Consider the following 16,125-nt stretch of genomic DNA (forward strand, 5'->3'; position numbering starts at 1 on the left):
TGTGATTTGTTTCTTTTCTCTGACTAGTTGGAGAACTTTGTTCTTCTGTTGTGTTTCTGGAATCTTAACAATTATATGCCTATGTGTAGGTTTTTTTTGACCAAGGCTATTTGGAGTCCTATATGCCTCACTTATCTGTATGTCAAGCTCTTTTCCCCTGCTTGGGAAGTTTTCTGCCATTATTTCTGTGAAGAGATTTTTTATGTCATCTCCACTCTCTCCTGTTTCTTCATTGAGCCCAATCAGTCTTATGGTATTCTTCTTTGCATCATCTAGCAGCTGCTGGATTGATTTCTCATGTTCCCTTATAATTTTGAAGCAATTTTTCTTTTCCTGGTCACTAATTGCAATCTTATCTTCTCTATCTCAAATTCTGTCCTCATATTGGCTCATTCTGCTGTGTAGACTTTCAATAGAGGTTTTCATGTCCTGGAAATCTATTTGCATCTGTTTTATGGATTCCCTTTGTTTCTTATTTTGGGATTCCATCATGTTCCTGAGCTCCAACCTAGATTTATTAATCATGTCTTGCACTAGGGGCACAATTTCTCCTGTTGTCTGCGAAATTATTTCTGATTTCATTTTTTCCAGATCCCCTTTTGCTTCCAGTTCAGTGGGTCCAGGTGGTTGAGTATCAGAGTGTTCCATCTCATTTCCCTTTGGGGTTGCTGTAGGTGATCTGGTTTTGAGACTTATTTATGTGTTTTCTCATTTTGACTGGGGCGGGGGGCTATTAGCACCTGCATGGATTACCTCCTCTGAGCTGGGAGAGGTGGGACAGTGGCCGGGATCAGTGGTAGGGATGGTGACCCAAAAGCCCTTTCCTGTAGGCTGGGTACAGCGGGAGGGATGGTGGCTGGGAAGCCCCTTCCTCTGGACCAGGAGCAGCGGGACAGAAGGTGGCCCAAAAGCCCCTTCCTCTGGGCTGGGAGCAGCGGGAGGGATGGTAAATGGGAAGCCCCTTCCTCTGGACCAGGAGCAGTGGGACAGTGGCTCAGAAGCCCCTACCTCTGGGCCAGGAGCAGTGGGACTCAGTACCTTGGTCTGGTGGTCTGGTGTCCTCTGCATCTTTGTAGTGTGGAACCAAGTGGCTGCCTGTCTGCAGCGGGGTGATTCAGCATCTTCTGCATGACTCGGGACCTTGGTAGGGGGTGCACAGACCTGCCTGTCTGCAGCGAGCTGATTCGGTGTGTTTCGTGCCACTTGGGACCTACCTCAATAGGGCGTGGGCAGACCTGCCAGCCTGCAGCGGGGTGATTCAGCATCTGGGAAAGACTGAGCAATAGTGAGCATCAATTGACTTTCAGGGTGGGTGCCAGGAGATGAAAGTCCACCGGAAACCCACCCAGCTGACCCGTAGCCGATCCAGATCCACTGCGGAGTCACCCATTCATTTCTTGGTGGACATATAGGCTACTTCCAAGATTTAGCTAATATTATTTGTGCTGCATATGCATGTATCACTGTAATATGATATTTTAAGATCATTTTAGAAAATACTTTAGAAGCCAAATAGCTGAGTCAAATGGTATTTTTAGTTTTGGTTTTGAGGAATCTTCTTAGTGATTTCCATAGTGATTTTACTAGTTTACATTCCCATCAACAATGTAGGAGGGTTAATTTTTCTCCTTGAAGCCTCTCCAGCGTTTGTTATTATTTGATTTCTTGATGATAGCTCTTCTTACTGGAATAAGGTGGAGTCTCAGTGTTTTAATTTGCATTTCTCTAATAGCCAGCAATGTTGAGCTTTTCTTCATGTATTTATTGGCCATTTGTACTTCTTTTTTTTTGGTTCCGGCAATCGAACTTGGACCTTGCACTTGCGAGGCAGGTGGCGGAACCACTGAGTTAAATCCCTGGCCCTGGCCATTTGTACTTCTTCTGTGAAGTATCTGTTGATTTCAGTTCCCCATTTTTTGAATGGTTCTTTTATTTTAGGTGTCTAAGATTTTGAGTTCTTTATATATTTTAGATATTAGTACTCTGAGGAATAGCTGGTGAAAACGTTTTTCTCATTCTGTATGTTGTCTTTTCACTCTGTTGATTGTTTCTTTTGCTGTGCAGAATTTTAAAATGTAATAATTATTATTAATTAATTATTAATCTAATGATTTAATAATTTAATTTAATAAGATCCCATTTGCTGTTTCTTGGTACTATTTCCTGTTCAACTGGAACTGCTACTGTTCAGAAAGTCCTTGGCTGTGCTTATGACTTTAAGAGTTTTATCTGTTTTATCTTTCAATAGGTTAAGTGTTTCTGCTTTAACATTTAGTTCTTTGATCTCTTTTGATTTTAGTTTAGTATATGTTGAGAGATATGGGTCTAGAATTGCTCTTCTCCATGTGGATAGCCAGTTTTCCCAATACCTTCTATTAAATTGTTTATCTTTCCTTTAGTTCATATTTTGTGCCCCTTTGTCAAAAACAAATAGTTGAATGTGCTCTGTCCCAAGATCCAATCATTTCTGTTTACTTGGGAGTAAAGTTGGTCTAGTACCTTGTTCTCCAGGTATGGACCACAGTATTATTAATGACCCAAGTTGGCATCCCAAGAAAAACAAATAATAGCAAGAAACGTGTCACTTTGGCTGTGGTAATTAAGTATGCAACAATAATAGTGTGAAAGTCAAAGTGGATATTGACAAACTCTGAAGACCAATAATGTACCACCCTTAACTACAGAAAAGAGGACTATTAGCATGAACACTAAGACAATCCAAATAGTAACCCTCTATTGACCTTCAATAGATTTCTACTAAATGTCTACCAAACTTTACTTCCACTAACAGTAGAACAGTATTCAACAGTAATAGCATAAAATTAACTAGCTATCTAAAGATTCATAAAGTTTAATAGTTATACTAGTAAAGCTAGAGGGGATGGGGAACTAGAGAATAATTAATCAATAGGATATGAGATGGAGGAGAAAAATGTAAGACAGTTGGTCCTACTAGGAATAAAAGGAAATTAGAAAAGCAGCAGGAAAGAATGAACAAGAAAGAAGAAGAAAAAAGAAAATCAGACAGCAAAATAAAATCAAAGAAAAATTTGAAATGGGGAAAAGAAAAAAAGAGAGAAAAGAAACTAAGAGGAAAAAAGACCAAAAAAGGATAAGAAAAACCCACTCCCCTCCAAAAATGAAGAAATAAGAACAATAATTAAAAACAAAAATTTTTTAAAGATTAAGTCAAAGAAAAATTTCCTCTGTTATTTTCACAGAATGGTTTCTTTCCAGGGTCTGTACTCTTATAATGCAGCCTGTTATGTTCTCAGCCTAGCTTTAAGTCCTAAGGGCTTTTGAATTGCGCTCCTTGTACCTGAGGGCTTCTGTCTATTCCCCCCCAGACTGTGCTCACACTGATAGATGTGAAAAGTGACCAGCCCTCCGGTCTCTGTTGGTTGTAGATCACTGGGCAGGTGTTCAAATGGATGTTAGATTAACGTCAGTGCTCACTGGTTCTCATTGGTTCCTGCAGAAGTCCGTGCCCTCCCACTTCTGGCGGGGGCGGGCGGGGGCTGGCGGGGGCGGGCGGGGGCGGGCGTCTATGTACAGCCCATTCCCTCTCCGTGGTGATCTCCTGTGGCTGTCTTTTACCCAGTCACTATGGGAGGGTAACAGTGGAGTCCCTGAATTTGCTGGCCAGGTTCGTACTTTCTCCCTGGTCTGCTGGCCCTCCCTTCTCTCCCTAGGTATTGTCTTCTTCCAGGATCAGGTTGGTCAGTTAGTGCACTCCTCTGCTGCCCAGTTTGTAGTTCTTACTTGGAACAGGGGCGCTGCACGCTGGGACCCCTCACTGGCTTTCACCAAATATCAGAGGCAATTTATGTAAAATTACTCTTCCAGGTAAAATTGATAATTTCAGATTATAATCAAAACTTTTTGGTTTGAATTGAATTTATTAAGCTGGGAGTAATTATTATCTTTCCATGCAATAAAATAGAGTATTGCACTATTGTCCCTGGTCTTTTTTATGCCTTTCAATAAGGTGTTATTATATTATTTATTGAATATACTCCAATAAGCTTTTTCCTATTCATTTTGTACATTTTGTTAGCGATGTACATTGAATTATCACATCATTTCAGTTTCCAATCAGGTATTTCTAGTAGGAGAAAAATATTTTCATTTTAAAATTTATCTGATAAATACAAGTCACCCTATCAAAATTTTGCTTATACTTTTTAGTTTTATTTAGTTGATTCACTTGAGTCTTCTATGTATACAGTTAAACACACATATACAATAATCATATTGTATGTAATATGATGTACATAGAAGACATAGCTGTGCTCAAAAGTGGAAAAACAAAGCTTCCGAGTCTTAACAAGCAAAAAAGAATCATGAACCTGTAGGGTAATATGGAGTAGAAATTCAAGACAAGAGGATAATGGAAATGACGATTGCAACCCTGTATGATTGTTGGCTCTAATTTGTATTCCTGAGGAGTATAATCAAAGGAAAAGGAATTATTCCATCAGTGAGTAAAATGGGTGACATTTTACGCATTTTATGAAAGACCAAGTCTATGCACCGTTACTCAGCAGGTCTTAGGTGGCAGCAGAGTCACCTGTGAGGATCCTTGTGGATCTGGGCATTTTCCTAGAGCGACTGGTTAGACGAGGTCTTAAATGTGTATGCAGCTGAAAACATTTGGGAAGATTTTTCACCTTCCCCAAATCTCCTCCCTGAATGCCTCAAATTAATTGCCCAACTATGAAAATTCTCCCCAGATAGCCTAAGAATTATCAATTACAGCAAAATGCCAAAACTTTAAAATCACTATGGGAAAGAGAAAAATCAACGAATCCCACACAGTAGCTTTCATATTCTCACCCCACCCTGCCCACTGCAGATCTCTGAGAAGTACTGGTAGGAACTACTGCAGGGAAAGGGAAAGACAGAGAGGCTAACAAAGAGTCCCAGTGGGGATTCGGAAAGACCAGGAGAATAATTCTTCACACTAAAGCTGACAATTCAGGCAAGGGACTAGGAGCAAAGGATTGTAAATATATGTGATTTAAAGGGTCAGGTGCCATGTAAGAGATCAATGATGCAACGTAAGGGGTCAGGCTTTTCCCGAAAGTTTAGATGCATGATTTAAAGGGGCAAGAATGATTGTAAAGGAGAGGAGTCAAATGTGGGTAGTCTTCCAAATTCAGAGCTTCTGACGGAGAAAAAAAATTAAATAGGAAGAAACAAGAACTTTCTGCCACCCAAGTAATGCTAGGGAAAAGGAAAAGGGAAAAATTTAGGATTCTGCAAGACAGAAAAGAAACATAATTGGAAGACCAACACTCGCTATTTGTCAAAAAACCAGCCTGCAATAGCAACAAATTACAAATTAGTACAAATTAACAGAAAATTCTCCCCGCTCACATGCTCTCTGACTGATTATAGTTTTGTTTTTAGTAAAATGTCCAAAGCTGAACTTTTTCATTTTTCTCTATTACAGTGCTGTCAACCATGTTCAGGAGAGGAAATGGCTTAATTTTCTTTTTGTCTCTTTACTTGCATGGTCTACGCTGCTGCCATTCTTATGTTTTCCATACAGTATAGCAGGTGACTATAAAAATATAATTAATTAACTAAAGGTCAGTATCCCACCCCCCGGCCCCTGTTCTCATAGCATGGTTGAACTGCATCTTGGGAATACACCTCTTTTACCCATCTGTCATATAGTGTCATGTGGTAATGTTTTTGAACAAATAAAACAACAATATGTAGCAACATACTTTATGTATGTATTAGAATTTCATATACATATATATATATGAAAATGCTTTATATTTAAAGTATATAGTTGGTTTTTAAAAATGAAGTATATTTAAAGCTTCCTAACATCCTTTAATGTTTATACCATCTCAGAGACATTTTATAAGACAAAGTCACTGTTAAAATTATTGCAAAAACAAAATGTACATGCAAAGTCAGAAAAATCAATTCTATCTTGATGGTGTATTTCATTGGCACAAAATATTTTTAGTAAATGTAGAGATTATCCTTTCAGTCTTTAGAGCTGTGATATCAAACATGTTACACACTTGTCAAATGTTTCTTTTTAAACTAAATTAAAAATGTACTCTATTATAGGAAATACACTCCCAGTACTTAGTAGGCATAGGTACTAGTGGATAGTACTGATATGGATATCTTCCATTACCACATTATCTCAATATCATACTATCTTTAAGACAGCATTGTTTTAGAAGAATGTGTCTTTTGATTATTTAGATTGATGTGAGCTTGTTTGAAAATGTCTCATTAGCCTTTCCAGAATAAATTAGGTTTGTTGGGACTTGCATATATGTGTTTTATCTGTTTTTAAATTATTTTAAAAGGTCATAAGTTTCTTTTTCTTGTTATCATACAGGTACAGCAAAGATAAAAGCTAGGAAACAAAGAGAGTTTCGTTTGTTTGAGAGCCGCCTTAACTATTGGAAATTTGGAGGAAGTATTAAGGACTTGTTTGGTGCTGTTTGGGTAAAATAATATATTTCTTTGTAAACCTGCTATTTAAGTTGATAAGTATGGTTTTCTCATTGTTTTTTTTTTTGTTTTTTTTTTTGGTACCGGGGATCGAACTCGGGACCTTGCACTTGAGTGGCAGGTGCCAGAACCACTGAGCTAAATCCCCGGCTCACCAGTATCGTTTTCTAATAGTGGGATTAAGAAAATAGTCCTAAGTGTTCAACTTAAATTTGCATAAAAGTTTTTGAGTCTTTTAATTATTTATTTTCTATATAATAGAAAATAGGACACCACTTATGTTAATAGCATTGCCAAGAACTTGGCTGGTGTCAGAGACTAATACCAGGTATTTTCTTTGTATTTCTTTTATATTATTTTGTTTTTATTTTCCCCCAAGAAATGAGAAGTTTCTTTAATGAGATGATGTATAGGCATCAACATTATTTTTATTATGTTTAAATTATTTAGAAGAACTTTAGAAGTAAACACACATTCCCACAAACATCGTATTTCATGCAGACTGTCTCATCACAATATCAAATGAAGAACCTTTGTTTCTTTAGGTAAGAAAGGGTGCTATACTATAGATGCCATAGGATAAAAAACACTAACTTACCAATAGCTTCTATTTGTTTTCTCTTCTGCTACTTAATAATCTTTTTAATGCTGCCTGCACAATTATTTTACTCACATATAAATTTTATTAAGTTATTTCTCAGATTACATTGTAGGTGAATTTCAAAATGGGACTTTCAAGACCTTATAATAGAATCAATTATATTTTCTTGCTTCATTTTCTCAGAATTTTATTCCTTTTCCCCCCGTAGTTTAATCACTTGCCTTTTATTTTACATAAATAATAATTTTTTACTGATTTCTAATCACCAAGTGTTTTCCTTTTTGTCAAGTCACCCAACCATTCCTTGTAGTCTACCACATTTCATTAAGCTTTTAAATTTACTTTTAATTTTATCAGAATATACAAGTACATATTTTAACAATGCAGAAGCCAGTTGTAACTTTTTCCATGTTGTTAAAATTAAGATATAGTTGTTTAGAAAACACTGCATAAAATTTAAGCATGAATGTTTTAAGATTTTTTCTTTAAAAATTTAAATATGCATTAACTGTGCATATTAATTGGGTTCACTATAATATTTCAACATATGCAGACAGAATGCACCAGTCAAACCTAGATAAATGATATTTCTCTCCTCTTATCATTTGGTTTTTTGTTATTGTTGTTGTTTTGGGGTACTGGGGATCAAACTCAGGACCTTGTGCTTGCAAAGCAGGTGGTGGAACCATTATCTAAATCCCGGGCCCCCTCTAATCATTTCTTTGTGTTTGAAGCCTTGAGCTTCTCTCTTTTAGATTTTCATATGATATGTAATAATTGTGAACTGTAGTAACACACTATACTGTAGAACACAAGAACTTATTCCTTCTATCTAACTGTCTTTTATGCTTGTTTTCCAGCCGCCTTTGTCAATCCCCTTTTCAGTTTTCAACATTCAGGGCAACTTTTATTTTTAGATTCCATGTATGAAAGAGTACATGTAGTATTTGTCTTACCAAGCCTGATTCATTCAACTTAATAATATTCTTCAGCTCCATTTCATTCTCTTACAAATGACAAGATTTTATTCTTCTTCATGATTGAATAATATTCAGTTGCCTACACACACACTACATTTATTTATCCAATCATCAGTTGATAGGTACTCAGATTGATGTCATAGGTCAGTAATTGTGAATAGGACCACAGTAATTATGGTCATGCAGATAATTCTCTGGTATACTGATTTCATTTTCTCTGGATACTGTTACCATTTAGATTTGAAGTGTCCATGTAGTCACTGCTGGGAACCTGTGGAAATTTGAAGTGGGCTCCATAGGAAAGTCTTTAGGTCATTAAGCTTGTGCCCTGAGTGGATTGTGAGGCCCTGGTCCCTTTCTTTTTCTCTTTTGTGTCCTGGAATGTTCAGTGGAGGGTTTGTTTTCCATGTGCTCTTGCCAATGTGTTGCAACAGGGTTAACCAAACAGGGACTGAAACCAGTAAAAGTGTAAGCCAAAATAAACCTTTTCTCTTTATAAATTAATTATCTTAGGTATTTACCTCAGCAACTGAAAGCTGACTGAGATATAGCTGGGTCGTATAACATGGTCATTTCTTTTCTTTTTTTGAGGAATGTACTTTCTATTTTTCATAATCACTGGACCAATCTACATTCCTATCAACAGGGAATGATATTCTTTTCTCCACATCCTTGCCAACATTTGCTATTTTTTCTCTTTTTGATAATATCTATTCCAAGAGGGTAGGAAGACATATCTTTGTAGTCTTACTGATTTGCTTTTCCCTGCTGGCTAATTATGTTGAGTGTTTTAAAAAATATATATATATTTCCTGGCCATTTGTATTTCTTCTTTTGAGAAATGTCTATTCAGACCATTTCTCCCTTATTTTAGTTGGCTTACAGTTTTGCAGTTAAGTTTTTTGAGATTCTTATTTATTCTGGATATTAATTCTTTGTCAGATGACTAGTTGGTAAATATTGTCTTCTTGTAGCTTATTTTTTCACCCTGGTGATTGTTTGCTTTGCTAAACAGAAGCTTCTTTTTTTCAAATTTGAACTGAATTGTTTTCAATTTTAGTAAGAAAATTTCATAACAAAATAATAGGAGAATAACAAAAGTAAGACACTGTGTACCATTATCTTCAAAGCAATTACTCAGAGTACGAGACATAAACCAAAAAGTTTCTTACAAAAAATAAACAAACAGATAATGGCACAAAGATTTATTTTCAATGAACTAAGATAAATGGTAGTGTAAAAACACAAACAAACAGCAATGGGCTTAGTATACATTAACTTATTCTACAAAGCCATAGTAGTGAAAACATTGCAGCGTTTCCTCTGTACAAATAAACAGAAGTAATAGAAGAAAAAACCAACTCAGCAATAGAGTTTATATACTATATAAAATTTTGAGGGCTGAGGATTTAGCTTAGTGGTTCCACTGCCAGTACCAAAAAAAAAAAAGTGGTGTTTTTTTGGGCTGGGGATTTAGCTCAGTGGTTCCACTGCCTGTCCCGCAGGCACAAGGGCCCGAGTTCAATCCCCGGTACCAAAAAAAACCACAACATTTTGAACATGGTGAAATCAGCACTGTAAGAATAATTGTTCAATGTGTGATGAAAAATTTGGTGGTCTATATGAAAAATCAGGTGAGAGCGCTACCTCTTATGATGTGGAAAGGCTATTAACAGGTAAACAAAATTTTGGCCAGGTGCCTAGGTATTGTATGTAGGCCCTTTTCACTGAGCTTCATGCACAGGATCTCACTAAGTTGCCTAGGCTGAGTTTGAATTTGAGATCCTCCTGCTATAGCCTCCCAGTATGCTGGGATTATAGTCCTGTACGACCACACCTAGAGTTAATAAAACTTTTAAATTAGCAAAAGATAATTAATGTTAAAAGCTAGAGAAATATTTTGTAACATAGAAATGGGAAATGTTAAACAAGATTTTGATAGTGTAAAACAGTCAATAAAACTTTATGGATTAGATTATAAAAAGCCGAAGATTAATAATAAGGAAACTATAGACAATATTAATAGATGATAAGAGATATCTAAATCCAAGAGAGTAATACTTAGAATGAGCAAAGAATTCTTGGAAAAATCTACACAAAATTTTCAAGAAGCCTAATAGAAATAGCAATAGTCAGTACACACACACACACACACACACACACACACACAATGCACACACCTCAAAAAGCTAAAAAAAAGCTTAGTTACATTTGAAATTACATAAATACAAAACAAAGCTTTGTGACAGTACTTTATATTTGTCTGCATGAGATTTTGAAAACTCGAAATATTATCAAGTGCTTGTGACTTCTGTGGGATGTGCCAATTATCTACTGCAAGTGACAAAGCACCACAGACATTAGTGGCATAAAACAATAGAAAAGCCTATTTTGTTTATATTGGGATTGATAATTTATACGTATACATGTATTTATTTATATATATGAATTCCTCTTGAGCTAACAAAATAATTGATAAATACCATTCCCATTTCAGATTCTGCTGAAGAATCCAGTGTTTATGTGCCAAGCTCTATCCAAAGCTTCAGAATCTTTAATTATTATTGGAGCCTCTGAATTTTTGCCTATATATTTAGAAAATCAGTTTATATTAACACCCACGATGGCAGCTATGCTTACAGGTAGTCTTTCCTTCATATTATCATCATTTCAAAAGTTTTGTGGAGTCTTCATGTATGCACATTTATTAAATATTTCTAGCAAGCAGAAAATATAGAGAAATATGCTTAAATACTATTTGCTGAAATTTTAAAAAATATGAACACTCTGCTATCATTCCATCAATATTTTTTAAAACAAAACTTTATAATTTGCATCCCGTCCAAGCCCATTTCTCTTCCTCTCTTCCCTTACATAACCACTCTCCTGAAGTTACACTGAATCCTCTTTGTACATGTTTCACCTCAGGTTTCTACTTTTTTTCCTGTCTATATTCAGTCCATTTCTAAAATTTATTTTACACAAGTTTTTCTGCTACTTCTTTTTTTCATCAGAAATTATGTTTTTCACACACATGTTAATCTACATCTATTTAATGCATCTTAATTATTCTATGGGGATTCTGTTTTATGAATATACCACTGTGTATCCCTTATCACATTGACAGATATGAAATTGTCTCCAGTAGGCTTAGTGATATCTCCTTATGCAAATTTGCAAAAGTTATTCTATGTTTTGACATTAAAAGGGAATGTTATTGTGCATATCCCAATTTAACTAGTTATTAAGAATTTAGCTCTCCAAAGGAGGTTTCTAATGGAATTAAATGTTATAAGGTTCTAGCGTTAATAAGAAAGTGGGAAATGTGGTAATTATTTTAGGCTATGAAATGTTAAGAATGCATGCTGGAACTTTTAATCAATAAAGGAATAGTCAAAGAGGATATTAATGTGAAAAATCGAATAAAAGCAAAACCAGGAAGGAAGGAAAGAACATAAAATATTTGGACCAAATAGAAAACAAATATTAATATGTGCAGAAACCTTGAATATGTCAATTATTAAAATACATTTTTCTATAAAAGTCCAAGCATTGTCAGGCAACAAATTTTCCAAAAAGCTAAAACATGATACAAACAGTCATGATGACATATTTCCTGTAAGTGAACTATTTGCCACTGTGTTTAATCTAATCAACAGAGGTTGTGCAGTAAGTACTTTGGGTTTGTTTCTCATAGCCTTCAGTTAAGCTCTAAATTCCAAGACACAGGGTGAGAGAGCAGCAGGAATGACCTCAACCCTGCCTTCAAGCTCCTGGACCCAGCCAGATGAACACAATTCCCATGAGATTTTCCTTTGATGTTTTGTATTGAAATTTCCACTTAGCCTGAGTGATTAGTCCATGTCTAACAGAATGTATTAGAAATTGCATATTCTATATTGACCTACAAGGATTTGGCACAATTCTGTCATCAATAACAATGCCAATCAGTGACTTAGGCTTGCCAGAGTGCTTTCCAGGGACAAATTAGCCTCACTGATTTTTTGGCCTAACTTCAAGGATAAATTTTGCATCATCTTTTCTACTTGAACTGCTCTGATTATAGAGATGATTGCCCCCAGGATTGATATAAATAATGTGTCATTAATCCCTCTGGGAAGTACCTCTGAGTGACCAAGAGCAACTTTATTTTAGAAAGATTTCCATAGTCTTCTGAGGCATATGATCTACTGGCTTTTTTTCTTTAAATATAACTTCCTTTAGGACCACCTCTATGCTCTTCAAAATCTCATTTCCATTGGACAAGTACAGTTTGTCAACAGTTGTGAGGTAGGTGCAGCTCAGATCAAAAGGAGAGTGTCAGTCCCCAGAGTTCAAGTCTTTATGTTTCAAGGCTTCTGCTTTGATAAGAGGACAGTAGTACGCTCATAGCTGCTTTTCAAAAGGTAGCTGTTTTAGGGAGTCAGTGAGTCCCCCACCCAAGGAAGATGTCTTAGTGGAAGTTTCTCCCTTTTCCAGAAGCACCAGTCCACAAAGTCTCTAGTCACGAAGACTTGAGTTCAAAGGGGTCATCTGACTGTGTTTACCTGATAAAAGATGGACTAGAATCCCCAAGTGGGTCACCTCTGATGTCCACAGTACAAAGTGATGCTAGTCTGCTTTTTGTTTGGAGGGGGGAAGACTTGGTTTTTCCTTGACTGCCAGAGAGATTGAGCACTATGTATTTGTCTCCATGATCACTGAGAAACATGAGAAGTCGTCTGGATTTCACTGGCCTCTATCATTTACCCTTGTTTTTTGTTTTTTTTTTTTAAGCCCCATAAGTAAACTTTATTCCCAAAACCTTGATTACAAACTGATTTTTCCAATGGATAATTAAGTAAAGGCTCAAAATTAGTTCTTTGCTTAAGCTTCATTCTCAAGAATGTTTCCATATCAGCAAGTTATTTAAACTTAGTAGAAGATGGATTACCCTTGTTTTTGACATTCTGAAAATACCAGAATGAGAGTTGGTGAGTTGTCATCTATCAGTGAAAGGTTTGGGCCCCAGTGTGATGCACTCTCCTGTGCCAAATGGCTCCCGGAGTTTAGGTACCTCTGAGGGGATACTACAAATGTATATCTGTGGCCTTGCAGCATGAATAATTGATCTTTATCCTTAGGTGTCAATGAAATACAAAAGAAGGCTTTGGTAATGTCCACTATAGCATATAAAGTGCCATCAGTTAATGTTGGATTTGGTTACATCACAGTATAGGTTCAACAATTAAATTCAGTGGATTAGTAATCTACTGTAAACTTCTACTCCTCTTAACCTTTCTCACTGACCACAAGGTCTGCTAAGTTGAAATATTTCATGTCTTTCTACCCCTGCGGAATTTAAGTTCGTATTCTAGCCTGGGACTTTTCCTTTATTTATTAGGATCATACAAAAGGAGAGAGAGGAAGACACTTTGGGTAGCAATTAATGTATTCTGCTATCACTTTGGGGTTGTCAAACCTTAAAAAGCAGAATTGTTAGTTATACACTTAGAAATGGAGTCGCAGTATCGGGATACCACAACAAAAGGACATTTTAATTGTCTGAAGCAGTACCCATAGGTCACTTTACCCTCTTTTCAGGGACAGTCCAAATTCTATCAATGTATCACATAGGAATTTATTTGTCTTGGGGAAATCTTCCTCAGAGGGTCAAACGCAGGTACTTTATAGCAGAATACATGGCAAAAACTCTGAGATCTTATACTATTACCTTAAAATAGATCCCACATTGATATGATAAGCTTCAAGACAAATGTTTCATTAATAAGCAATCACGCATTCTACTGTCATCTTCCAAGCAAATTAGCTAATGTTCTTATGGTTCACAGGGTCATTTCACATAGTGGTTGTAAATTTTCTGCTTTTTACGCTCAGTATGGTTGCATATCTCCATTCACTGTTGCCTGAAAGTAGGAGGAACCTTCTGTCTGATCTTGATAATGAGTGGTCACAATAGGTCAGACCTTAGATTGGTGGCCAGATTCACAAGGAAGTGCCCTGTCCAGAGGCTTATTCATAAAAACTATTGAAACTGGTATGGAATTGGAGCCAATTTCTGAGCCATAGTTACCACAAAATGATGTGAAGAAAGGCCAGATACCATCTGCACACACAGTGAGCTGTGTTACTGGAAAGGAACCTAAGCTTCAGGAGTCAAAATCTTTTATAATAGAAAGTAATCATGCCTGGCTTTGACTTCAGGAGACATTATAGTAGATAACATACATGTATACTAGATAACATGCATGTCTCTTCTTAGCCTCAGAAGGAATACTATCTCTGTCTCCTGAAATTGTAAAGTAACTTGGAATGAACCACTTTTCCACTTTCAGGTGGTGGCCTTAATAGTATGCAGCTTTCTTCTGCCAATGTGACTTGGGGTGCTGCTTTGTTCTGTAATGTGGAGTCTGTTTCCTACTGGACTCAGAGTGATCACCCCGTAGTTTCTTTGTTTGTGATTCATGGCATTGGGCTCAGAGCATACTCCATTGGGGTTGGAGTGACTGCTGCCTCTGCAGGTTTTGAGAGGATGAGGCACTCTCACACTTCATGTGGCTGTGGTGTAGTCAGGAGAATGTGTGTCCTGCACCCTCTGTGGTTACTCCTGCTGGGAGAATGGCAGCTACTAAGGAGGCTGGGATTTCCACAGGCCCTGCTGATGTAGCTCTGTCCTGGAAAGTGATTCTGATGCCGGTTGCTCCAAGGGTGTTGAAGGATGTGAAGCTCTTGTCCTCTGTTTGGAGATGGATGTGGATCAGGCTGCTTCACAGGGAAGGATGTGGGCTGGAGTTTCACCTCCCCTCCAGTGGGACTCACTTATTGGCCCTCGGCAATCTGACCGAGAACTGCTGCAATTGATGCAGAGGATCTATGTGTAAGCAAGTGGTGTCACCCACAGTTATTGTTTTGCTCTCTGCTGGTACCTGAGAGTATCCTCCCTCCACCTATCTATGCCCACCTGAGCATCGGCCCATATCTGGGAGTTAATGTCTTCTCTTTCATTTAAATAGAAGCTTCCACCATTGTTTGAGCAGGACAGGGTTGGGCTTAATTTCTCCCAAGTCAGCCAGGGGTGTATAGCTCCTCAGCACAGCACCTGCTCAATGTGTGCCAGGCCCTGGGCTCAGTCCCCAGTGCTGAGTGAAAAAGGGGATGAGAAGAGGGGAGAGGGAGGTGGGAGGGTAGAGAGGAAAGGAGAGGAGAGAGGGAGGGGGAGAAAGGGAAAGGGAGAGGGAGTCTGGGGGTGGGTTTTTAGAAGAGAATACAATTACATAATAAAAACCAAAAATGATATAAATATAATTTAAAAAGGGAAAAGGAAAGAAGAAAAATTGGGAAAGAAATGAAAGAAAAGCATCTAATTAAGAGATTTGAAAAACAGGATAAAAGGTAAAGAAAAACAGAAATAAAAAGCAACAACAGTAATAGAATAGAAGGAGAGGAAAAAAACTAGTAAAAATTTTATCCTATTCTAGAAGCTTCGGAAAGCTTCTCTCTGGGTCTTCTAAGGTTGCGATTTGCCATGTATGGAGGGGTTAGTGGGTTGCAGCTGCAGTCCATAATTTCCCTCAGCTCTTGCCAAACTAGGTGGGGTGGAATGCAGGCTGCTCCTTGCGTTTCACAGATTAGGAGGATGTCAACCACGCCAGAGTTTATTCTCACGTAAGGCTTTCAGTCTGTTTATCTGGGGGCGTGGCCAATGTCTCAGCTACCGCAAGGCCTTCTCTTGGGTTGAGCGTGGGTGGAAGGTGATCTTTCTGGCCTTACATTTTCTCTGGAGGTCATTAATCTGCACACTGGGGTCATGGCCCAGGCCGGGGTGCAGCAAGCCCTTCTTATTGTCCAAGTTTTGGAACGAGTATCTATTCACTTGGGCTTTCAGTGTTCGTCCGTCCGCAGGCCTGGCAAATACCGAAGCCACGGGCGAGTCCCAGAATGCCTCCGAGAGGAGGGCGCAATTGAACCGCCCACTTCTGGGTAGGAAGGGAGGCTGTGGAACTCGGGGATCTGTTAGCCTCGATCCCCGCTCCTGCTCCTCAGAAGTGGGAGGCT

The 16,125-nt window shown here is 37.7% G+C and overlaps 1 protein-coding gene across 3 annotated transcripts in view; it reads left to right on the forward strand.

The window, feature by feature from the left end:
- The window catches only part of Slco6a1 (solute carrier organic anion transporter family member 6A1), a 66,098-nt gene that overhangs the window by 19,872 nt on the left and 30,101 nt on the right, over positions 1 to 16,125 (forward strand). For all 3 annotated transcript variants that reach the window (XM_013071176.3, XM_021255820.2, XM_087180895.1), the window contains 3 exons: positions 5,456 to 5,562; positions 6,374 to 6,483; positions 10,568 to 10,712. In XM_013071176.3, the coding sequence (XP_012926630.2) occupies positions 5,456 to 5,562; positions 6,374 to 6,483; positions 10,568 to 10,712 (362 nt within the window). The remainder of the gene's footprint in view (positions 1 to 5,455; positions 5,563 to 6,373; positions 6,484 to 10,567; positions 10,713 to 16,125) is intronic.

Source organism: Heterocephalus glaber, unplaced genomic scaffold (assembly GCF_053883595.1).
Source record: "Heterocephalus glaber isolate CG9 unplaced genomic scaffold, H.glaber_assembly_v1.0 deba00001465, whole genome shotgun sequence".
NCBI classification, from domain to species: Eukaryota; Metazoa; Chordata; class Mammalia; order Rodentia; family Bathyergidae; genus Heterocephalus; species Heterocephalus glaber.